Source organism: Arctopsyche grandis, chromosome 9 (assembly GCF_051622035.1).
Source record: "Arctopsyche grandis isolate Sample6627 chromosome 9, ASM5162203v2, whole genome shotgun sequence".
Classification (NCBI taxonomy): domain Eukaryota; kingdom Metazoa; phylum Arthropoda; class Insecta; order Trichoptera; family Hydropsychidae; genus Arctopsyche; species Arctopsyche grandis.
This window is the reverse complement of record NC_135363.1, coordinates 13589630-13616763: the sequence shown is the minus strand read 5'-3', so window position 1 is coordinate 13616763 and position 27134 is coordinate 13589630. Positions and strand designations below refer to the sequence as shown.

Below are 27134 nucleotides of genomic sequence, written 5' to 3'. Positions count from 1 at the left end.
TTTTCCAAAACCATGACAAACGGTAATAAATTATCGATTATTGAAATCGTTCAAAAGTTGTGTAACAGTGATTGAAGCCAAACAATTTTAAAAATGGTTTTTATACAATATTAAAGGATTATTTATACTCGGCTTTTCTCAGATTCATTTCGAAACTTCTACGAATCATTACATATATATATATATATATATATATATATATATATATATATATATATATATATATATATATATATATACATATGTACATATATATATGTAGGTACTAATAAATTCTTATGAAGTTTTATGATACGATGAAATCGCTTTTTATTAAAAGAAAATTTCACCCCTTCCGCATAATTTTCAATCCATTTTGCACTGATCCTTGCAATTTTTTTTCGAGGGTTGCAAATTTTTGTAAACAACGATTTTTTCTCTCGATTATGTCACGCTTTCCGCAAACTCAACTCGCGCCCTTACATATGTATCTGTACATACATACATACATGTGTACGTACGTTGTTTCTCTCCCTTTTCCCCGACATACCCGTAGGTGGTGCGATCTAATGAAGTGTGAACATCCCGCGCTTATATATAATTTAACACGTTTAGCCCCGGCGCGTTTGCATTTCAGCGATAATGCGTGACACCAGCTTCGACATCCATTCTGAGATCGTGTATAAGTTTTCATCGGTCTCGTTAGCACACCGCTGAGTGAAAAGTTACTGCCCCGGAAAACGCGGAAATACATACATATGCTTACATATATGTACCTCTGTATCAGTGGTTTTTAACCTTATTTCAACTCACCTAAAATCGCAGAGAATCTATCGTGCCATGGTTTTCAAATATGTCAGAATATTACATATTTCAGTAGATTGCCATAACAAGTCGCCCTAAATCAACATTATGGCTAACCATGTACATATGTATTATAAATGAACATATCGCGAACACGTTATATGTAGTGCAAAAAAATGCAAGCATATAGCCGAATTTTGCTTGAGAATGAGAGGGGATGCTGATTTTTATACGAACTCTAAGAATTAAATTATGTTTTTATTTTATTTTACATATATACATATATATCATATATGTATACCTGTTAGACCAAGTGAAACCAATGATAAACAATTATATTTATATACAGTATCATAGAGACATCTATGGACAAATTCGAGAATTACATACATTTCATAAAGTGGTTAGTATATTTATATTGAAATCAACAATTCGCGAGAGACAGACAAATTCGCGAATTTGCGAGAGACAGGATAGGTTGCCAATTTTGTTGGAACCGTTTCAACAATGAAATCAGATAAATTGACAAACTATATATCCAAGGTTCTGGCCAGGGAATAAACCCATAACCCATCAGTTGAAAGCATACACGCTAACCACTGCGCTATGTTGCTGGTTAGCAACATAGCGCATATTAAACTCCAACTGGAGATTTAATCAACAATCATCTACAGTTTGCCGGAAGCAATACGCGTTTTCATCGGGAAAATCGAACAAATTTTTCGATTCCAGCTGGAATAGTTGTAAGCAATACATGTATGTATGTACATCTAATCTAATATATAATTTCGAAAGAAACTTTGTATGTAACTATTGTTGGTTCGTAGAAAAACAAATGAATATTCGAATAAATCTATATAAAAAAAAAACTATTTAAATAAATTTAATGAAATTTTTACTGTTAAATTGGTCATGTTTAAGCGGCATATATTACAAATACCGAGCGAAGCCGGGTAAAAACACTATTTTCTTTATAATTTGCACAATATATTATATAATACATATGTATATCTCTTACTATCTTAAAAAATGATAACATATGTAAATGGAAGTAATTTTGGATAGGCAACTGATGCGGAAATACATAAATGCATCGATATTATATTCTATGATTATTTTTTATAAATTTGGAATTATAAAGTTTCAATGAGCTATGAGTGCTAAAAATTTCATTGTTCAAAATTGCGTCCATGTAATATTGACTGTTACATATGTATGTACTGGACAAAAGCTTGTTTAAATAAAATATCTATCGTTTTTCTTTATATATATATATATATATATATATATATATATATATATATATATATATATATATATATATATATATATATACATATATATACATAATATATAATGATGGTTTATTAGCAAGTTTTGAACTTAATAAAAAATATATTATACATATATTAGATTATTTATTAAATAATAGGTGCTGAATTAGACCATCAATCTTAAATTGAAAAGTATTCAAATATTTAATATGAAGTAATTGACAAGTAGAATGAATCAGTGAGACATATAACTACATGACATATAATGATTGTACAACGTACATACATACATACATACATTCATATATTTATTTTTAGTAAACTACATACAATATGATAAAACAAATGGACGGGCAAAGAAAGTTCTCTAATGGAACCCAGCGCTTGAAACTTAGCAAGCAGTATGCGACCACCGGTTAAGAACCCCTGCTCTTTACACATATGTGTTTGCTCGAGTAATGGCCAAACATTTATCATATCCTTGCTCTAACATCCTGTTATTGTCTCCTTTTCGCGAGCTCTTCCGCAATCTCAACAACGACGACGACGTCAAACCATGTGAAATTTATTAAAAAAAATAATAATAATAAAAATAAGTGCACGCCACTGAGCTTTCGCGCGCAAAATGAACTCAAATGTGATTGATCACGCCCGATTGTGCCTAACAATTGACAGTAGACAGAAGTCCGATGCTTTATCCAATACTCTGCTCTGAGACTTTCCTTCTTTCGACAACTCCTAATGGTCTCAATCACTACCATTTACCCCCACCCTGTACGTACTCTGTTTTTCCACGTGTGTGCGTTAAGAGCCCTAATAGCTTTTCCGTACTCAGCTTGATGAACGTTTTCCAGATAAGGCGGGGACTATCCCTGCACGCGATCGATGACTCCCTGTTTCAATTAGGGACGCCTGTGCTGTTCGAACGTTCCGGTTTTATGAATCACATGCAGCTTGCATGGCTTTTCGCCATAAGCTGCTTGCTGCATACTTTAAGAAATTTTCTCTTCGTAGGGATACGAGTCACGCGACAGTCTGGCCTGAGGTTCGTGTCACGGTGTGCGAAATCGTAAAATCGTACAAATGTGACACTAATGCCACTGTCAAAAATCGGGCAACCTTCAAGCGTACAAAACCAGGTGAAATTAATTTAAATTTCATATTATATTTTCAATGAAAGTTTGGCTGAATGGTAAGCCAATTTATTCACCGAGACTATCTCAAATCGGATAGAATATTTGATGACAATGACAATGACATGTTTGGCGAATATTTGTACGGTTATTTATTTATTTATTTATTTAAATAGGCACACATACAGAATAAAATATAAAAAGAAAGTTGTATAGTGAGACAAAAAATAATAATAAACACAAATGAAAATATAATATTCCATTTATTATATTCCACATGGTAATATAAAAAAGTAAAATTACAAAAACATCAAGATTTTAAATAAATAAACAGATAAAGTAAAGTAGTACACACGCATCTAGTGTATTTTATACAAAAATTTCAATTAGAAAATATTTATATTAATTATACACGTGTACCTATTTATATTTTTAAAACTTTGTTTTTTTGCAAAAGGATAAGTCTTGACCGGGTGTGAAACAAAGTGCGTCGCATTGACGACATTTCGTTGCGAAAACACACAGAGAGGCACACAGCATGTGCTTTTTACTTTGTTCGATTGTTTCGCACATGTAAAAAAAACTCTAGCATGCATAATATTTCCTATGGCACCCAGTCCAAAAATCACCCCCTGGGGTGTTTTCGGTGATATTTTATTGGTGACTAGTGCTTTTACCCGGCTTCGCCCAGTATTTGTAATATAAACAGCTTAAACATGGTGAAACTAATAGTAAATATTCATTTGTTTTTTTATTAAATTTATTTGAATCGAAAAAAAATAATATTCAGCCATATATCGATATCGTCTTCATAGTAACTTTGATTTGTTTTTGAATCTCCCAACCAAACCTTACAACCTTACAAAGTCTATTTCGAAATTATATATTAGATATGTGTATAGCCCTTATCGGTTGTTTTAGAAACTTTGACAGCTTCCGCTTTGCCTCTGATAACAATTTGTGAATGAATTCAAACAGAAATAGTGTTTTTGGAACTGAAAATTGGACTTCCGGCTCATATGTGGAATACAATATCTATTTTTCTACATTTAACAATTTAAAAGTTAACATTTATATCGTGCGTTGTACATATATTAACGATTAACCCAATCGGTTGTTGTTGACTGAGTTGCTCATTGATAATTATCTCTACCTCGCTGTGGTGAAAGTTTAAGTTTAAGTTCGAAAACATAAAGTATAATTGTTTGCCAGTTTCTAAACCATGTAATTTTTGTCCTTAATAAATTTTTATATTTTCTATATACATAAATTAATGAAAGAGGGTTTTTTGTTGTCCAAATTCTAAGCTTCTAGCCCAAATTTATAAAATGTATATTAGATCTTAATTGCATTTTGCATGTAATATTTGGAACCCTCATTATATAAAGGATATTTTATTTATCAAAAGGGTTCAAAGAAGAATTTTAAAATTGATTTCCTTACTCCAATCACTTTCATACGACACGAGATTAAAAATAATGTATGTCTTCACATTGGAGAATAATGAGAGGTTATTAAATCGAAGCATAGAAAATAAAAATAAATAACCATTAAAATTGTCCTATGATTAACCTCCTAACATTTAGCAAAAACACTCATACTTTCACCTCAAAAGGACATTGTTTACCAAAAAAATGAGGAATCCTTTTTTTCAAATAGTGGTTAAAATTTGGAAAAGTCTATCAAATGAATTAGCTAACTTCTAGTAACCTAAACCTCTTTAAAAATAAACTTGATGATTTCCCAAACATTGATAGGTTTTTTATAGTTCTTCTTTTTGGTTTATTTTTATTGTTTATTTTTTTCTATAGTTTTTGCTTTTATCTTATTTTGTTTTTTTTTATTTTTTTTGACAAACCCCTTGGGTCCATCGGCTATGCCGCCTCTCACAAATATTTTTAAAATAAATAATACACTCCAGTTACAAAATTGTCAAACTCAAAAGTTCAATACAGAAATTCAAATAATTATTTCAACTTTATGAACCTAAATATTCAAATCATGTTCCAATACATTTTAATTGTTGTATCTTTGGTACCCGCGGGAGTTTAAATTAATCGATACTTTCAACACAATTTTTTGTCAGAGTTTTGGCACGTCAACAACACAATAACCGGCCGATCAAGCTGAAATCTCCTCCAAAGTGAGGACAAAGACATGAAGCGAAAGAATATTTTAAATCCATTTTACATATGCTGTAGATAAATAAATAAATGACTAGTGAATCGATAATGTGTACGTTTAGCATGTGTTGCATTTTCCACATACATAAGTGTATCTACCGACCCCGGACTGTTTGTACATAATTTATTCACGCTTCATTTATCGTGGGGTATTCTTTGTGTCATTCTTTATATTTCCGGTTTTCGAATTTGTCCGGTACGCCCCTGCGATAACCGAAAGTACTCGAAAACGCTTAAAAAACGAAAATATTGTACTTTTTTTAATACTACATACTATACGATGGGGTATTATGAGCCTGTCTGTGTAAGCTTTTTTAAGTAAATATATATACCCCGTAGTAACGGAGGGTTTTAGGCTTTGGTGCGTGCAAACAAAGGGAAAATTTGTATTAAAAGGCCGGAACGCTCTTTTGAGGAATTTATGTATTAATGTGATTATTTGAATTTTGGGCATATCTTACAATCGTTTGTTGCTCAAGATTTTCGAAAATATATCTACTTATTATGCATTTACATATTTTCATTAACTTAATTTCTTCGAATATATTATAAGAATATTACTGATGTATGTATTTACGATGATTTTTATTTTTTTGATAGAAAGTATCAATGGTCGTTTTTATCAATGTCGACATTTTTCCGAGCTGCTTTCCACGCTTTTCTGCTAAGTGGTCTATACAAATACTTTGCTTACGAAGTTTCAGTGACTCGACTGTAGGTATGCTAAAATTTTCCTGAGAAAACTTCTTTTTCTCGGCGTACTAAGATAACCCAAGAAAAACGATAAACATAAACACTTTTATGTTCCCTTGCTTTTTTTTCGCTCGCACGTACATACACACACACTAAAATTTATATTTGCACCATAAAATCTTATACATACATGTGCTGCGTATGTATGTACATATACAGATGGAATTGTAATTCAATCAAATTGAAATCTAGACTTTTAGCATCATCGTTAAATACATGTATAAAATATCGGTCTCCGTGACGGGCCCGAAAACGCAAATATCGGAAGGCAAAGATCAAAAAAAGGGTGCATGGTAAACGGTACATACTCACGTACATATTCACTTAATTTGCGCGAGCAGGATACAACAGGAACAAGAGGAACAGGCTTTTCCTCCCGTATTAATGTGCGCGCGCAGAATACGCAACGCATGTACGCGTTGCACATTAATACGGGAGGAAAAGCCTGTTCCTCTTGTTCCTGTTGTATCCTGCTCGCGCAAATTAAGTGAGTATGTACCGTTTACCATGCACCCTTTTTTATCTTTCGATTTTCGATCTTTGCCTTCCGATATTTGCGTTTTCGGGCGTTTCACATTCGGGCCCGTGAGGTAGACTCATAAAATATATATGTACTTACAAGTGACCCCGGTGCACATAAATGGCCCCACCAGAGTGCGCAACGTGTCTCGTGCTGTCTCGCTCGCTCTGCGGATTTATTTCGCATTGTTCCACGATATGTGAAACGCGCTCTTATTTCTTGTTTATTAAGTATGAAAAAATATGTATATCGTACCAGCCATCAACGGACAAACTAATGGACGAACGGATAGCTTAACATTTTGTATTATATGCAAGTATTGTTTCAGTACTATAAATAGGTATGATTTCGTTGAAAATTTTATAACATAAGCATATATTGAGTGCAAAATAGAGGTTATGATAAAAAAAACGAATATATGAAATAAATAATACTCGCGTATGCACATATGTATGTACATATATGTACATACATAAGCACAATTCCAAACTCCGGTCTCGAGGTATTCTCCCTCCCTCTTCGCGACAATCCTCACCTTTCTCCAATTCATAGTCATAGGCCAAGCTTAACTTTCCAAAACTTTTTTCTTAATTCATCAGTGTGGTTTCCTTTTTATTTAAATCACTAGCTGAACCCAGCATGCGTTGCAATGCCACAATAACGCATGCAATTCCCGTTCCCGTTCCCGTTCCCATTTGTCAGAAAAACGCAGGCAGTGAACACATTTGAAATTATTGCGTTGCAATGACACTCATTCCCGTTTTTTTCCGTTTCCGTTCCCGTTCCCGTTTTTTCCTGTTTTTTTTTCACATTAATCTTGCCGGACATGCATACACAAATCCTGAAACTTCCATCGTAATTGGTTCAGTGGTTTAGGAGCCTATTCGAGACACACAGACAGACATTCATTGTTATATATAATATATGTATATAGATTCTTACTTGTTAATATTTTTAAATATATTTAAATCCAAATGAAAGGTCAAAGTCGCTTCACAGCGTTTATTCAACGATCCCATAGTTCCACGCGGAACCACCGCTCACTCCAGAATAATATGATCTGCCGTGTATACCTCCTTATATAGGACAAGTTTCACAACACGGCTTCCTCGATCCATTAATGTGTTTATTGTCTAGGCACTTAAAGGTCTACGATGGCGAATATATTGTTTACGCACGCACTCGCCCAGGTTTGTGAGAACTCCAGCGTATCCTTTGCTCAAGCACTTACTGAGTCCCGTTAGCCTAATCTGGGGTATCTATAGTTCACCCAACAATGCACTGATTCAGTGGATACTCTCTCTCATGTTCCCACGTTACAATATATTGAATTGAAGTTTCAGTTTGATATGACTAATGGTATTTAGTGATCGATTCTGAGTTCGATCAGTCAAAATCTCGATTTCGAATTTTCGCATGATCACAAAACTTTATCTATTGTTACTACGTACATATGTATGTATGTAGATAAAGTAAAAGCAACCGATAGGCCATTGCGACTCATAACGCTAAAGCGTTTCATTTCACATCATGTATAATCTTACTCGCCTTGCTAGAGAAGTTAAAACTTCAAAAAAACTACACGAACGTTAATTGAAACAATGAACATTCAACTTCAGAGCATAGATAAAGAATGACTAGAACATACGGGTATGTACATATGTATGTTTTATTTTGACTGTGGAGATAAAATAATTATATAAATATTATACCCACTACATATATTAGCAGAACGCCACTAAACCAAGCGCCGTAGAGCCTTACAGTATGATAATTACGTACATACGTTAATATGAAATATTCAATTAAATATGTGTAGTTGTTTGTATGTACATATGTATGTGTATTGCGTTGTATCTTACATTATTAGCTATATAATTATCACGTCTCTGTCGTAAGCTTGCTTAGCAGAATTTCGGTCGTGTATCCTTTCCGAGATATAAATCCCTCCTACATAAATGCGACCAAAAATAGGATTATCTTGTTTTTGCCCTTCTTTATTAAAATATGATAATAACTGAAATTTATTTGCGCTATCGTTATCGCACCACTAATTTTTCCCGCAGGCTTGTTTATCTGGTAAGAGGCGACGCGAAAAAAAGCGCAAGGAAAAATCCGTCACGGATAAATAATTTCGCGCGAATATAAAATATATGAAACAAAAGTTTAATCCGCGAGTTTTCGCTGTAAAGAACCCGAGGTCACAGAAATGTTGGAGCTGAAAATCGATAACTTGAAGGTTTTTGTGCCTTCCACGAGACCTCTGTTGGTGCTCCTCTGGGCACAATTTTAGCTATGTTTAATTCAGTTGCGAACAACCTTTTTCGCAAGCTCTTCCATAAATGAAGCATTCATATAAATTGGTGTTCGGAACTTTCGTGTCGGACCTCTTTTGATGTTAAACTGCTCGTCCGTCGTTACGTCCACGAGTTTCTATTACGGTTAACGAGTCCCTCTAAATTACATTAATAAACAGTTACAACTAAATTCACTTTACCGCAGAACCTCCATCTCCTCACATTATATGTAGATACGTATAACATATACTCGGAATTATAGTCTTTTAAATTATAACCCTTACATCCGGACGTGCGCTTAAAATGGGTCCCGAACTTTAGTCATCACGTAACACTGCGTCAATTTAATTTTATTAATTCAGCTCAATTCTTCCTTCTCTAAGTGTCCTGTCCGATTCGAACGTTGGCGATATTTATTACTTACATTCTGATGTCGCAATTGTCTTCGTCTTCTCAATTATTTTGCTGAAGTCCTTGCTGGAGTTTTTCGTTTATTCCACTTATTCATGAGAAGAACGAAAATCCATCTGGTGCTATCTCTGATGATCACCATCACATTGTATGGATTCGAGAAATGAACACTTAAATTATATAACCTATTAGTGAAGTAAAAATATATATGAGAGATAATGAAAGCCTATAATGAAAATTTTATAAGATATATTGTAAAAAAGATTAAGTTATAGGCGTTTAAACAATTAAAATTGGGCGGAAAGTCAAACAAACAAGGCTACTGGCCATGAGCTGTCATCGTCCCTAAAATTTTTGGATTATTTTATTTTTCACCATCAAATTAGCGGAATCAATTAAATTTTTTTTCGGTGACCAAACCGTGCAAAATTGCAAAGTTTTAAACCGATTGGAAGAATGTCCGAATAGTGTCAGACCAATAGGCGAAGTGAAACTAAGAATAGCCTTGTAAAAAAGAGAGAATGGGACATGTTAGATGCCTTCAACATGTGGTGTTCCATTGATATTCCATGGACCGCAAGACGCACGAAGATCTCCACCCTCAAAGAGCTGGCAGTTTCAGAGAAACTCTCCACAACATGTAGGAAAAGGATTCTTTCCTACTTTTTCCATATTGCCAATAAAGATGTAGGGAGTCTAGAAAGACGATGAGCGAAATGCGGTCTCCCATAAGATAGTCATACCAAATTAAAGAACTGGCGGGATCGTTCCTAAACGTTGCTTTCAACTTATGTACATAGTATAGGACCGAGAGGAGTGGTAGCGGATTGTCCATCGGATTTCAGATGATATTGTAACGTAGAAATTAGGTGATTGGTCCTCGTCGATCACTGGTTTACTTGCGCTGTTCACCTGATCTCGTGTTGAAACAGCCGCGACGTATGAACAAGTTGTATACAACAGCCAATAGGGTATCGCGACCCGTCGGCCAATGATCTTTCTGCACTGAGAGTACACACTGTGTATAAAATTCAACGGATCTGTTCCGCGATTCATTCGAAGCTGGATCGTCGACGGAACAAGAATAAAATACCTATACCACTATTATTAGTCTGTCTTTCACTCCGATCTCAGAAATCCCTCTACACGTCAATAATGCTACAATATCAATGCTCAACATTGAGCAAACGAGGAAGAAGAATACATTTAACACATTATTTATGCTCCTCGAGATTCCAGTTACTTCAATCGTACACAATCATCTACGTATAAAACGAAAGCAAATTCGTTTAAACCTTCTTCATCAATCATAGCAGAATATTGGATTTAAAAAAAATTCATTTCAGTCTAAAAGCATTCGATTTTTTTTTATTGTAACAAGAAAGCCGAATCAAATTGTCGTAAAGTGAATGATATCTTCTCGTTTTTGTTCAATTTGTTCTTGTGTTGAATTTATTCAGGAAAAACCTGTAGACCAATACGTTTTTTGCCGTCTACGATGCAGCCAAATGAAAGCATAAAAAATGTCAGGATATTCCAATAAAAATGGAGCATAAATCAAACTGGTGAATAATATATTTGAATACCCTTTGAACGAACACTTTCAGTTTTCAATTTCTTTCCGCTTCTCTATCTCCCTCGCGTTCTCTTGTGAGTAATAATAATATGCAAAAAAATTTACGCGAAAGCGTTAAGCACTGCGTAGGATTTTCTTTTAAATTTCCCATTTTCCCGGGAGCTTTTTCTTCCTCGTCTTAACGGCGTCTGGTGCGTCATCGAGGACACACCCTCATTATAAGCTCGTACATTCTCTGGCAAATGCAAGAATTAAAAAGCTTTTATCCGCCGCGAGGCTTTCGCTTGTCGACGTCAAAATAGATGTGTTCCAAATTAGAAACGGAATTGCAGCACATATGTATATCAGGAGTAACCACATTTCGTGTCCTTTCAGTCGCATATATGTAAGATTCAAAAACAGATTTTTTTTTCATAAAACATTATTTTTTTTAAATATATTAATTTACGAGTACTCTTGCTTACTGTTTGCATATATTATTTTAATTTGCACTTTCATAATACACATGAGAAACTTTTTGATACCCACCACATTTTATATGCAAAGTCGCATAAATGGCGACAACGAGCCGAATGCGGTTTGCGAGCCGCAATTTCAATGTATACATTTTACATGCAGTATATAAATATATGCTTGTAGCTTGTAACTTACGAATACTAAATGGGATACTTCGCTTATAATAGATGTATATGAGACCAATTATTGGGTTTGTGTTGTGTTGTTACGAACAAATTTATACTTGTTTCGTTCCGGCTCTCTGATCACGATATTTTCCCTAATTTGCTGACAAAGCTCTCGTCTGTCAGCATCTCGCTGTCTTCTCCCGACTATACGACCTTTTCTTATTATTTATTACACCTGCTTTCTTTCCACCGTAGCAACTTTATGATTGTCTTTTCTTCCTTACTTTTTTAATTAAATATACCTACAACGCAAATACACAATTACGTCGACGTTTCCATCTCAATGAGTGTTATTAAATTACAACTTTTTATCTCAGTTTTTTTTTCCTATGAAAAAAGATTTATTAGTGAATTAATTATAAGATAACTACGTCTGACGGAAGAGTCTACCAGCCGGATGCTTTGTGATGACGATGACGGCATCTCCTTAGACGTGGTATCGGATGTGCGCGTTATCTGGATTGTTTCCACGTAAGGGGGTGGGTGGTAGGCACCGCCCCTAAACCACTTGCCGGTAATTATCAAGACAAACGTCCTTTAATAAATAATGAAGTTTGTCCACTTCCAGTTTATACACCCGAACTATGTATGTACGTACCACATCCTTACTAATTATCTCGTGCACGTGCTCAAACACATGCAACTAAAATAAATCACATGTTTTGCTTTCTCTGCCTTTACATTACAACAAAACGTGTGATATTAATATAAAGCCAGAATTATAACCAGGAGGTTGCGTTAATTCTAACCACCGAGAGGTCCCGGGTTCGACATCTAGCTTGATCTCGATTGAAAAGAATTCATTCGTAGTATTTCTGCAGTGCTGCTGGTCAGACTTGGATATTTGTGACTTCAATTTGATCGTTTCCTATCAAAATTTGTCTGATTCCTATCTACATATATTCTATTTATCTGATTTTATTATTGAAACGGTTCCTCGTAAAATTGGCAACCAACCTACCTACATACATACATATATGTATGTACATATACATACAAATATGAAAATCTTTTCAAGATATGAAATTAGAGATGAAACTCAAAATAACCACCACGAAATTGAGACTAATGACTCTAGCATGCATTATAAATCGGCATTTGAATATAAGCAATAAATAATTTTTGTTTTATTTGACATTTTGCTCGGCGCGCTCTCGAAATTTGGTTTTTACACCCTTATTCTGATAATTCTTAAAAAAAGTGCAATAAGCAGGCATGTTTTTAAAAAGGTTTTATCTCTTGAGGAAAAATTTTTTTTTAAATATTTATAAAATTATAAAATACTTGACAAATTTTTGAAAACTTATTGTGCCTCCAATATTTTTTTTCTGTTGACACAAATGGTTGTATTTTTTTATATTTGATTGAATAAACATTAGAAAAAAAAAAAAAATAGTAATCGACTAACACACCACTTTTAACTTGGGCAGTATTAGCAATTAACTGTGAGATTTTGGTGTTTTTACTAAAAAATTGAATAAAAAATAAACCATAAGACCTTGTACTGAGGTATGTGCGGCACAAAATGTTCTAAATGATATGAGCTATCAAGCTTTTAAGGCTTTGCACTTCATAACACCCCGTATATTATAATTTCAAATTTATATATGTACAAGTTCAAAACTATAGGTGTCGTTTTGGGGCAATCTGTAATGGCACCATGATCAAAATATATATTTTTTATAAAAATAAATATATATATTTATATATATATATATATATATATATATATATATATATATATATATATATATATATATATGTGTGTGTGTGTGTGTGTGTATATATGGGTGTGTATGTAAGTACATACATGCGCTTATTAAGTATTCATATATACCGGAAGTCGTAGTATCTTCCGCTTTATTACCTGTTCCGCATGAATCAAGCTCGATCTTTTCTCTAGAATACACTTCGGAAAATATCAACGTTCATATAAATAACGTTAAATTACAATATAAATCGACTCCAGTAACCGAAATTTCCTTGTGTCATCGAGTGGAAAGACCCTCCATATCCTCTGCCAAACCATTACGGCGACTTTTCGAATGCGTCCATATCCGCTTCCGGCATTCAACGTAAAAATAAAAAAAGGGTTTCACATTCTTCCGATGAAGCTTTTTCTATGCAAAAAAAAAATCATGTAATTTCCGGCAAAATATATAATAATATTAAAAATGTGTGCGTGTTTATCTACAATATGGATGCATATACATATGTATGTACATACATATGTACGTTATATGAAATGCTGAAAAAATATATATTAATTGTCTCGATACGACAAGTCATCGTTTAATTTAAGAATGTATATGTACAATCAACCATTAGTGAACTTCCTGCCGCTGTGCAGTTAATTGAGTTCAAGACTGCGATCTTCCTACATTCTGAAATGATTTTATCATTGGTCGTCATCGTTGTAATTAAGCTAATTTAATTTCAACGCGGAACATACAATTTATTATTTAAGGTTTTATGCTTTAACAACGGTGTAAACGTGCGAGCATTAACCAGGATTTTACGGTGGACGAACATTTAGCTCACAGGATACTTTATATTTACGCTCGGCACCCTCTCACCTTATAAATTAAAATGTAATGAACATACTTAAATCCATTTTCACTTTAATTACAGCCCAATTTCATATAATGATCACCATTTAAAAACTGTTCCATTTCAAAATCAATGAAATGTAATTACTCCATTCGATTTCTATAACCATCAACATGGATCAATGGTTAGCATGTAATGCTTTAAATTGTGCGGTCACGGGTTCTATCCCTGGTGTGGGCTGCTGGCTAGACCTCGGATATGTGACTCCATCGTTTCCTATCAGAGTTTGCCGATTTATCTGATTTTATTGAAACGGTTCCTACAAATTCGTATCACGACATAAGGTCCAATGATATAAAATCCAACGACAAGGGCACCACGAAAGAAGATTCTCCTGATAAGTGATCCAGACGATAAAAAGCCCAGATGATAAAACGTCCGACCGAAAATCGTCCAACGTGTTAAAGGTCCAGCCACAAAAAGTCCGGAAACAAAATATAAAACATAGATAAAGTAATAATGTTTAATAAAATACTACGAGTATTCAATCGAGCATCGAGTCAAATTGACTCGATATCCGATTTATGTAAATATGGAGCTTTTTATTAAACATTATTACTTTATCTATGTTTTATATTTTGTTTTTGGACTTTATGTGGCTGGTCCTTTAACAGGTTGGACGATTTTAGGTCGGACGTTTTATCATCTGGGCTTTTTATCGTCTGGATCACTTAAAAGGTGGGCATTCTATCGGGTGGATATTCTTTCTTGGTGCCCTTGTCGTTGGATCTTATATCATTGGACCTTATGTCGTGGAACCCTATAAATTGGCATCCCTGTCCTATCTCTCTCGCAAAAATTCGAGTTATTCAGCATCCTAATTTTTGTTGATTTGTATAAATGCTGCCAATTTTCTATAGATGTCTCTGTGGATATTAATCGTTGTTTGTATTTGCCTTGTATAATACTTACAATACTTCTGTACAATTTTTTACCATAGATGTGGTTAATGTAAATATATAATCAATAATAATGTATATATAATTAATAATTATTAATCTGTACAGTATACTCGTCACTTTGGAGCAATCTATTAAGACGAGTTTGCATGATTGATTGAATAAAATAAACAAATAACCTTTTTTTTTCCTTTTTTCAGTTTTATGCGATCCTAGAACGTAGTCAGAGTGTAAATTCAACACTTCAGTATCGCCATCTGACAGTGTTTGCACCAACTAATGAAGCGTTTCAACGCTATTCTGGAATCGTTGATGAGGCATTGATGCTTTATCATATAGGTAACGCATGATTCTTCATATTTATATACTGTATAATATATGTATGTATATTCAATCTCGTTAAAACATTTCATTGTTAACGTTCATCTTTTCTAGCCAATTTTGCCGTTACATTGGATCAATTAGGCAACTCTGTGAATTCTGAACTAGACGGTAATCCTCCCTTATGGATTAGTCGTAGAAAGAATAACGACCACGAAGACATCTTCATAAACACTGCTAAAATAATTACTCATCGTTCAAATTACATGGCACCTAATCAAAACAACAAACGACAGGTGGCAATAAAATATATTATTTTTCATATGCACGTTTTTGAATTGTATTACTGTAATTTTGTATGATTTTTATAGGTTTTGCATATAATAGATGATGTTCTTGTGCCTGTCATTCCGGCGTCGTCTTCTTCTGGTCTAATTTATAACCCAGACGCTAAGTACTTTTTACTCAACTCGGAAAATTTCGATACACAACAACACCGTGTAAGGTATGGATAAGTGAAAGCCCTTTCTAAATGACATATTATTTATTTAAATACATATAATTAGTTGAATGTTTTCTTTGCAATCAGGTCTTTCCGTCAGAAAGTGACCCAACTGAAAAAACAAGACATATTCAGTAACGAAGGCAGACATACATTCTTCATTCCAATAGATGAAGGCTTCAAAGTATTTTTTTATCATGTAATATATTATATGTATATTTACTTTATAGTAGTATATAAATATCAATGTAACATTTTAGCCACATCCTAGACCAGAATTGATTGACGTCCGCGTAGTAGATGGACATGTGATTCCTGACAAGGTGCTCTTTACGAAGGCAACTCAGGATGATATACCGCACGAAACTCTCGCATTCGGAGATAATTTTCAAGTTATTATATCATTTGCCAAGACTGAGGATGGAAAACGTAAGTTTCATTCTTCAAACTTTCACATGTTTAATCTATTAATATGACAATATGCGACATTATTCATCACCAGAATATATAAAATCCGACACGCTTGTCGGAGACTCAAAGCATGCCACCGGTGTAGTAATTGCTAATATCGTAATCGGAAATATTCCACTCCGGAATGGGGTTGTGCATCTCATCGATCGACCCCTGATGGTCGTGGATACTTCTGTTACACAATTCTTACAGGTCAGTGTTTTTTTATGTTCTGTTATTTCATTTTAAAATATCGATATAATGAATGATTTATCTTAATGACCTTGAAGCATATCTATTGCCATTAACAATACCAAACGGATCTTTAAATGATTCACAGACTTCCCTTTAACGGTGACTTAAAATGTATACGAGATGTATCACAGTTAACCACAACTGAATTAAGTTTGATAAGTTACTGTATAAAGAGCAGCTGTGCAAAGCATACATATATTTGGAACTTTTTAATGAAAATTTCATTCAAATCCATTGTGAAATGTTTTTACTCAGATATGCTTCAATATAAATATAATATACAAATGTATAAATGTTTAACAACAGAATTGAATGAAGTATTATATTCATTCTCTCGTTTGATTGTCCCCACCCGCTTTATCTGTTGATATGTGCACAATTTGTTAGGGATATTGTCGTGTTTGCAAACCGAGTGTGTAAGTGCTGAATATTAATATGATTTTTTATAAGCATGTTGTGGTAGCTACGTTAAATTAAATCATTTTTGTTAGCCATTATCCAAGTATTCATACATTTTATATTAAAGTTCATAAATAGAGAAATAAGAGTTGAAATGTGGCCGTTGCTACATCTAAGTTGGCTAAAGGTTAACAAGATCTCTGCTGTAGAACCAAAACATGAAATGTATATACTACATACATATAAAACAAATATTTGTGAAAATATTATAGATTAAGGTCACATAGATGCTGAATTTAAGCACAGCTGCCATTTTTTTTTTTTATATAATTTCGAAGCTGCAAATAAATATTCAAACCATAAATTTGAACAGATATCACAACAAATACATACATATTACATAACTTTTTACAGTTTATATTTGGTTGATACAAACTATTAAAAATGTATGATACATTTTGATAAATATTTTATTATATTTTATTTTGCTAATGTGCTATTTTAAATGTTCATTATTTTGTTTGAAACATTGACTAATATTTTTATGCTTTCAATGTTGGGTGACACACAACAGTCCTTCAAGGTAAATAAAGCTTTTTACGTATTACTTTTTCTATTTTTGCTGTAGTTAAATATCTTGGGTTTGTTTGCTTTTGTTATTATGTGTACATTGGAATGAATATAAAGGCTTGATGTGTCTTTCATATACCTTTATATATATATATATATGTGTTGTTTGTCGTGTGTGTATATATATTTATATATGTATTTTTATTTAATGGGTGGTTTTATTACATTTTAACACACAAGATTATCAGAAATAAACAATTAACACCTGTTCCCAAATCAATAATTTTGTACATATAAATCAATAAATATTATTTGTATGTTACATAATGTCATTCACTTTATTCACTATTTTGATTTTTTTTCTATTTAACACACTTTCCATTTATTATCATTAACATTTCGATAATGTTCATTCCTTAAATTTTATTGGGGTACCTGTTTGAATCCACAGTCAAAAATTTCTTTATTCCGTAACATTCTTTTGATCGACTAATTTTAATAGACTTCTTAATTCAAGATTTAGTAAATTATTATATAATTTGTAGAATCAATTCTTGCTGTGTTTTTTTCTGATGGTCAATAATGTTTTTTATGTCTTTTATAACACAAGTATTAACAGCCGGATAATTAGCATGGTGTTTATTTCGAATTGATTAACATTCTTCTTCTAACATATTATTAAATTTCAACTAATAACTAATATTTTCGTTTTTTTTTTTCAACTATTGATATATTACTTTTTGTATATTGGTATTATTGTGAATTTACTAATAGCTTGAGAATTTATATTTTAATTTGTAACTTACATTTTTCTTCTATTATATAATAGTATTACGTTCAAAGTGCTTATTTAAATAAATATGAAGTAATTTAAATGAGAGAAATTACATAAGTACAGACTAAGTTTTAAAAGTTCATACAATGACAAGTCTTCGGTGATCCTAGTTCAGATATCACATTATTTTATTTTTTTAATGAATTTAATGAGATTTAAAAATCCCATATAAACCGTAAATATTTCGATTTAACCAGTTACCTACATATATGTTTATTCGATTTATTTTAAAAGTTTTTAATAATAAAAATCATTATTAAAGCGCATACATACATACATATATCATTAATTGCTTTGCACCTTTAATTTAGATTATTCAGAATTGCAATATGTGCCATTAGTCATACATATCAAATATCAATATTTATTTTTGAATTTATTGCACTTTCCACAAGCTTAAAAATACGCTTCACCTTGTATTTCTACATATTTCTATCTATAAGGTTTAATCTTTTTATGAACCTCTTACATATATATCAGACTTTCTTATTACTAAATCAATCTTCCATACTACATTTACCTATAAAATTATTCATTCGTCAGTAATTTAGAATATACTAAAATATGTACCTCAATTTTAAATAGTTTCCCCTAAAACTTGTAGTACATATGTATGTACATATACATACGTATACTATATATGTATGTATAAAAATATCTTTCTCATTATATAAAATATGGCACAAATTATTATATTTTGATTTTTTTTTATGGTTTTACCAGTGGTGGATTTACTGCGGTAAGGGTACGAAGCTTTACAAGTTTCTGGGGACCCCCATATTTTATTTAAAAAAATAAAAACAAAATAATAAAATATATAACACAAAGATCCTCTTTGTCAGAAACGTTTACAAAACAAAAAATAGTATATGAAGAATGTCCGATTTATACTGATTTAAATCAATGATAAAAAGTCGTTCGCAGACTAAAATTGTTCTGTTAGTTACCGATTGAAAACGAAAACTTGCTTAATGCATTTTCGGAAATGAGAACGTGCCCGTATAAATGCCCCTATTGACTTTAACTTTCATATATGCTATATTTTAATGCTAAAGTTCCTACTATAATATACATATACATATGATATATAATATGGAGCTTCTTGGAAATCTGATGCATTTATTAAAATAGCAAACGCTTTTGTGCAAACAAACGCTTTTTTTTCTCCAGAAAGTGAATCAACTTTCATTAGTCGTATTGGATTGGTATAGAAAACTATGCAAATGTATTTTTCAACAATGCTAGTGTCCTTTTGGGGCCCCTATCCAAAAGGGTACCCTGGGCGAACATCTGTGCGTGAATCCACCACTGGGTTTGAGGTTAATTAAGTTGATTTTAATATAATACACAAATATATTATAAAACCGTTTAAAACTAATTGTTTTTTTATAATACTTTAATTTATTGTCCGTATTATTGTATTTTTTCTTGCCAAATGCCCACATAAAAATATAACTGAAATTCAATATTTGATTTTCTATTAGAAATTTTGATTAATTGAAATTATTATAATTTTTCATGAATTGCTGAAATATAAAAAAAAAAAATATATACATATATATAACGGATTTCCATAAGACAACAATAGCTATTCCCATTCATGAATTATGACATTTAAAATTAAAAGTAAATGAATTTTGTTTTATAAATTTCTTAATTTTTTGGTATTTCTCCACGTGTTTGGCCTCACTCATGACTGTCTCCATGATATTGTGGATTATTTGAATTGGATTACCAACCTGTCTACGTTTGGTGCATGGTTTTGTACGTGTGTTTTTCTCTTCGGCTGATTCACTTGTAACTACATACACAGGGTATTGTGAGTATCATATCACTTTACACTGTATCGTTCGATATGAACATATTACATTTTGTATACATACTAAATATATATTACATTATATGCTTTAGAACTTGTGATTTGTGCAAATGTTATGTAATACATATTAATAGATCGTTATCCCTTAACTTCTTTTGATTAACAATACATTGCATTAAAATGAATTAACAGAAAAGCGTTAGGTTTGTTTGACTTTTGACTTTGATATTTTGTTTTAATTTCAACACTCAATGCTAATTTATACACATAATTCACTAGCACAATAAAACACCTTCACATTGCGTTTTAAGGTTTGTATATTCACTCTGAATTATTCATTTCTCAATGTTTCAAATACATTTTATTAAAACATCAAATCTTATTCTATGAACAGTAAAAACGTTAAACTTCAATTATTAAAATTCTATTATTTTTTGTTAACTTCATTAAACTCGTAATTATTTTACGCCTTTTTAACAATGTTCATTTTATAACAGGACAGGGAAGATGGACCACTTTTTAAATTATATGAGGTAATCATGGATCTCGGAGGTGACTTTATGCAAACAATGACACGGATGAGAGACTTGACTCTATTTGCTCCGTCGAATGAAGCCTGGAAAGATCCAACTTTAAACAATATTATCAGGTATGATTTGAGTAATTCGTTATTTTGCAATTATTTTTTAAATATTTAAAAATTTATACCGTCGCATTCTTAAAGGAACAAAGAAAAACTTCAAGAAATCTTAAATCTGCACGTCGTACGAGAACGACTTCCGTTGAATAAGATTATTGAGAATAACGTCCATGAGGTATTTCTAATTGATTTAAATTAATTGTGTGTGAGTGTGTGTGTGTGAATGTGTTTGATTTTGTATCAATACATATAATTCTAATAATTATAAGTTTGTAAATAAAGCTTGCTTTAAAATAACCATTAACATTAAATATTTTATATTTGCGATATGAGCAATGTATGTAGAATCGATTGCACAAACAAATGATATCATAAATTCATGAGATATTTTTTTATATCATTGGTTTACTGAATTAAAAAATTACATTTATATATCATTATCGATATGGATAGTGCTAAAACATTTTTTATTTTGAAAATTTTTATATTATATGTAATTTCTTATTTGATTTTTAGTTTTTAATGTTATTATATATTATTATTAAAGTTAAAATAAACTTTATCTTTCAAATATGCTTTGTTATCACAAAAAAGGTATGCTATTATTTCAATACTTTATATTGTAATTTTATCTAGGATACCTATAAAAAAATGAAATAATTAAATATATTCAACATTTTCTATCTCTTTATATACATATACGATATTCCAATATAATTTAGTAAGTGAAATTTAATTTGACTGAATATTTTAGACACTATCATGAAATTTATCAATTTTTAATCCTTCTCCATTCATTTTCATCAATACATGAAACAATTCAATCTTAGTGTAGAAACGCCTGTATATTCATACAGCGGTGTGCTGAAAGCCGGTTCTCCCGGTTCTCGAGAGCCGGTTTTTTTTTTTAAATTGGGAGTTCTTAGAACCGTTTATCAAAAATTTTCAGATTTGCAAAAGTCATCTTGTGTTGAGTGGAAAGAGGTTTTCGTTATGAGTATATGTACATAAATTGACAGGGGGTTGACGTAAAGGCATCGTCATACGCAATATACATATGTAAATCTTGACTTTTATGTACAAGTACATTTTGACAATGAATAAAATATTGTAACGTGGGAACATTAGTGAGAGTGTCCACTGTCTAAGTGCATTCATGGGTGAATAATAGAGACGCCGGATTAGGCTAACGGGACTTGAAGTGCCCGAACATAGGATACGCTGGAGTTCTCATAGATTCGGGCAAGTGCATGCGTAAACAATAGACTCACCACGGTAGACCTTTGCGTGTCTAGACAATAGATACATAAATGGATCGGGGAAGCTGTGGTGTGCAACTTGTCCTTTATAAGGAGGTACACACAGTAGATCAGATTATTCTGGAGAAATGTATACTCATTTTAAATTAAATCTATTTGTTAGAAATCTAGAAATCTATCATTTATTCGAAACGTGTTTTCTCTGTACATATTATATAATTTAATTATATAAAAATAAATAAAAAAAAGACACTTCAAAGTTTCTATAAATTTTTAATCTAACGAGAACAAATATTTTTTCTTTGTGGGGTGCCATTTAAAGGTTGACAGAGAACTGATTGATATTAATTTGACAGCACACCGCTGCATACATACATATATATAATTTGAATGCATTTCAGTACTAACTAATAATTGCATTTTACCAACTAATATATAACAAAACTTTACATTATACTCACGTATATTATGTAAAGTTGCATGTGTACATATGTGCCTAACCGTAGACTTGCTTGTCAAATTTCTTTGTTGGTGTTACCTCTTCAGCTCTTCCAGGTACAAACAGCGGTTGACAGAAAGAACTTATACTTCAATGTTATCAATCACGGTAATAATCAAACATTGACAGTAGAAGGTGGGGGTGTAAATGCTACAGTTATCCAGCCCAACATTGCCGCCACCAACGGAATCGTCCACATTATCAATAGAGTTCTCGGTGTGCCTTATTCCAATATTTTGGAAAAGCTCCAAACTGACCCTATGCTTAAGTAATACATTTATATCTAACTTTACATTTATAGTTTTTAATTTGATGTAACATATCAAATGTATCAATTTTTTCAGTGACACATACGTCCTCGGCAAAAAGGGCCTCTTCAATACTCAATTAAATAATACTAATCACAGATTCACATATTTTGTGCCCAGAAATAAAGCGTGGCAAAAATTCCAAATCGAATATCCGTCTGCCCACAAGAAAATGTTCATGGATGATTTCAGCTATCATGTAAATAAGTATTTCATCACAAAATTTAGTTATTATAGTATACCTAAAACGGTATTCACACTTTATTCTCATTTCAGACGAGACAAATTCTAGAGCGCCATTTAGTCATTTCCGATCGTGCATACACAATGGCTGATATTAAACATCTTACGAACGATACGTTGGGTGTGCTTTTGCCCACTATGAGAGATTCGCTGAGATTACGGATTAGAGAGTCTGATAACAGTTAGTCTTCTCACTTGGTGCTTATGTTTGTATTGTTTGAAACGCATTGTGGTTAATAGATCTGTTCTATCGACAAATTCCAGGTTACTACGTCGAATGGCAGAATGAATGGATTCATGTATTTAGACCCGATGTTGAATGCACAAATGGTATTATCCACGTCATCGACTATCCTTTCTTGAAAGAGAGCGACATTCAAGTGACAGGCAGTGGAACAAGCATTGCCGTAACTCTCGCTGCACTCATAACAACTAATCTAATAATGCTTCTAATACGTTAAAAATGTATAAAAATAAAAAAGGAAAAAAAATAGTTGCCATAAACATTGAGTGTGATTTTTTTTATATAATTTCTTGTGATTTATATATTGTATTGTATTGTATACATATATATGTGATGATCTGATAGAAAATTAAGTATTTTAAACTTAAATACTCTATACACATATTATATGTATCAGTGGCGGACGGTGGGTGTTAATACCGGGTGTGCTGTGTATGCCGTAGGGCGTAGGGTATAAAATTAGCAATTAAAAAAAAATACTCGTTTTGCATTACAAAAATGTTTAATTTATTAGTTATTTATACATAAGTTCAATGCGACGTTTCTGAGACATAAACTTTTCAATCACGTCTGCATAGAATGTGTCTTTCTGTTTTAATTCCACCAATAACTTTTTTTCTATTGAAATTAAGCTAAGGCCACATAATCTATCTTGACCTTGCGTACCTCTATAGCAAGTTTTTATTCTTTTCAGCGCCGAAAAAGACCGTTCTGCTGAAGCTGTACTGCTTGGTATCGTTAATATTAATTCTCCCAGCTTAAACACCTCTTTAAAACCAGATTCGAGGTTATTTTTTGTCATGAATTGTATTAATTCATGAACAGGTTTCTCTGAAAATTCAGAGCTGGAATATAGCACAATGAGTTCGTTTTTCAATCGAATATAATCAAACAGTGATCCATAAAAATCTTTTAATTTATTAATTAAAACATTTGGAAAATTTTCTTTATATTCGTCATATTTATCATTACAAAGAAGGTGGAAATATTCTAATTTGGAAAGTGAAGAATATCTACATTCGACTTGTGCGATTATGCTATCAACTATTTTGAAATATAATTGACGAAATGAAGTTTTATCTTCTACTTCTGAATAATTTTTTAATCTTTGTGGCCTACGATCATGATCATCATTTTTTTCATTTAAATCATTATTCCATAACATTTCAAAATTATTATACCTTTCGTATTTCAGTTGCTGCAAAACATCATTAATTTTTTTACAACAATATAAAACGTCCGAAGATTTAGATTGAAGAATGTTATACAAAACATCAGTTATTCCAAACAGTTTTGAAAAAAATTGAAGAAGTTTAATTGTTTGAAAATCCTCTAAAAAGCCTAAAAACCCTCGTGCTTTTATAACAGTATCTGTGTCCCATAATTCACAATTTTCTATAACATGTCGAAAAAAAATATGTAAATTGACTTCTGTATTGTTGTACTGTGCTACTTAAACGAGATGTAAAATTCCACCTTGTGGGTGCTACAGAGGGAAGTCTTTTTGTCACAAATTCCTGTAAAGCGAATACTCTTTTGGAAGATTTTGAAAAGTATGTAGACAATCCATTTAAAGTTTGAAAAAATGATTTACTTTCTTTAATATCAGAAAGACCTTGCTGCAATACTAAATTCAATACATGAGCATATCAGTGTGTAAAAAGAGCAAAAGGATAAGCATTGAGGACTTTGGATTGCAAACCATTTACGTGTCCACTCATTACACTTGCTCCATCATAAGTCTGTCCAACCAATTTGTCTTGAATTTTAAATTCTTCAACTATGTTCACCATTAGAATAGACCATTAGATGTTTTATCAGCACTAACGTCTGTAAAACTAATAAACCGTTCATGTACATTGCCTTTACATACAAAACGTAAAACTGTTGAGAGCTGTGATTTTGTCATTATATCTGAAGTTTCATCGAGAATAATAGCAACAAAACTTGCTGACTCTACTTCATTTTTTATATGAACTTTAATAACATGAGAGATTGCTTCGATTATGTCATTTTGTATACTTGGAGAAGTACCACGAAAGGTAGTAGCAGTATTTAAATGAGTATCTAAAACAGAATCATATTCTCGAAGAGCATTTAGATATTCAATGTAATTGCCTTTGTTTACGGAATTACATGACTCGTCGTGACCTCGCAGGGACAGTTCTTGTTTTCCTAGATAGATTATTGCGTTAATAATTCGTTTTAAAACATCTCTATTTTTATTTACTTGTTCATTATGTCGACTTATTTCGGCTTTACGTTGACTGTCAATTAATACGTCGATTCGTTGTTTGCCAAACATTTGTATGGAAAGAAATGATTGAACGTGTGCCTGCGATCCTTTGTGTTTCTTCAGTGCTGCTGTCAAATGGTTGAGATCAGCAAATCCTTCTTTGTTCCACACATTAATATATTTGGAGAACAATAAACATGGCCAGCAGAAAAGTTTGGATCGAATTTCACAGCCTGTAATCCATTCGAATTTTTTATAATTTGAAACGCAAAAATGTCTAGTGTAAACTTTTGTTTTTTCTTTATGCAAACTGGATAAATTTGGAAGAGACGGACACGGTTTCCCATCTTTAATTATTTTTAATTTTATCTCAAAACTTCTATTTGAAAACGGAATAGTTAAAATGTCTTGAACACTGTTAGCCATTATTAGTTATTAGAGGTAATAATATGACCATAAAAATACGAATGTGCGAAAAAGTACGAGACCACGTGCCGCATCGCATTGGTCAATTGCCGACTGTTGCGCGGTGCTCTGAAGTCGTAGCACACCGTACGTCTTAATATCGCGAACAAACCTATACAAGCGAATATCCGCCTGCACACTCCAACCAAACCCACCAATTTGCTGCACGGCATAGGTATTCTCTCGTCGCGGCGCACAAACTACATCTAACATCACACAACACGCTGCAGACTGCACACCACACCATACACCATACATTTAGCGCACGCGGTAAATACACCATACACATCAATGCCTGCTTATACAACAACACATTATTTTGTATTAAAATACTACTTTATGTGGTCTTTGGTTTTCACGGGTGTGCGCCGCACACCTAGCACACACCCAATATACGCCACTGATATGTATATGTAACACTAAGTTTTTTATGGTTTTCTCTATGACAATGGTAAAATACATATTTACAGTGTAAATATGTTATTCCTTATGGTGTATACTAATTCCAGCAGTATCCCACCACTTATTTATGATTTTTTAATATTTATATACCAACGTAAATATAATATAATATTTAAAAAAAAACTTATATCCATAATATGGCATTGTTGAATCCGTCTTAAATTAGTAATTATTTGTAAAAAAAATTGTATGACTAAATTTTATATTACATTCGAATTATAATTTTATTGAATTCGTGTGGTTACATCTTTAACTTTATAGCATTCAATATATCCAACACTTATAGATAAATAACTTATTTTCAAGTCAAATTCAATTAATTAATCGGTGGTTTTTTTTTATATATGTATATGTTTTTTTCTACATTTTATAATTTTAAATTACTTGTAAAAATTCCATTATTTACTAGACACATTTCTGTAGGGTCAAAACCCTCTTTGTTGTGCTTTTATTTTGAAATATATTATATACATACATATAATTTTTTCAATAATAGTGTATGTAC

The 27134-nt window shown here is 32.1% G+C and overlaps 1 protein-coding gene across 3 annotated transcripts in view; it reads left to right on the top strand.

The window, feature by feature from the left end:
• Fas1 (fasciclin 1 Fas1 domain-containing) overlaps nt 1–23691 on the top strand; it is a 168290-nt gene extending 144599 nt beyond the window's left edge. The window contains exons 2-13 of one of the 3 annotated variants that reach the window (XM_077438690.1): nt 15323–15461; nt 15558–15739; nt 15815–15948; nt 16033–16129; nt 16206–16374; nt 16448–16614; nt 20771–20922; nt 20998–21088; nt 22728–22939; nt 23016–23178; nt 23256–23403; nt 23487–23691. In XM_077438690.1, coding sequence (XP_077294816.1) covers nt 15323–15461; nt 15558–15739; nt 15815–15948; nt 16033–16129; nt 16206–16374; nt 16448–16614; nt 20771–20922; nt 20998–21088; nt 22728–22939; nt 23016–23178; nt 23256–23403; nt 23487–23683 — 1851 coding nt within the window. In that variant the 3' untranslated portion in view covers nt 23684–23691. Of the gene's footprint in view, nt 1–15322; nt 15462–15557; nt 15740–15814; nt 15949–16032; nt 16130–16205; nt 16375–16447; nt 16615–20770; nt 20923–20997; nt 21089–22718; nt 22940–23015; nt 23179–23255; nt 23404–23486 lie in introns of all 3 variants that reach the window. The other 2 variants (XM_077438692.1, XM_077438691.1) reach the window with 2 other exon arrangements.
• Nucleotides 23692–27134: the final 3443 nt, after the last annotated feature.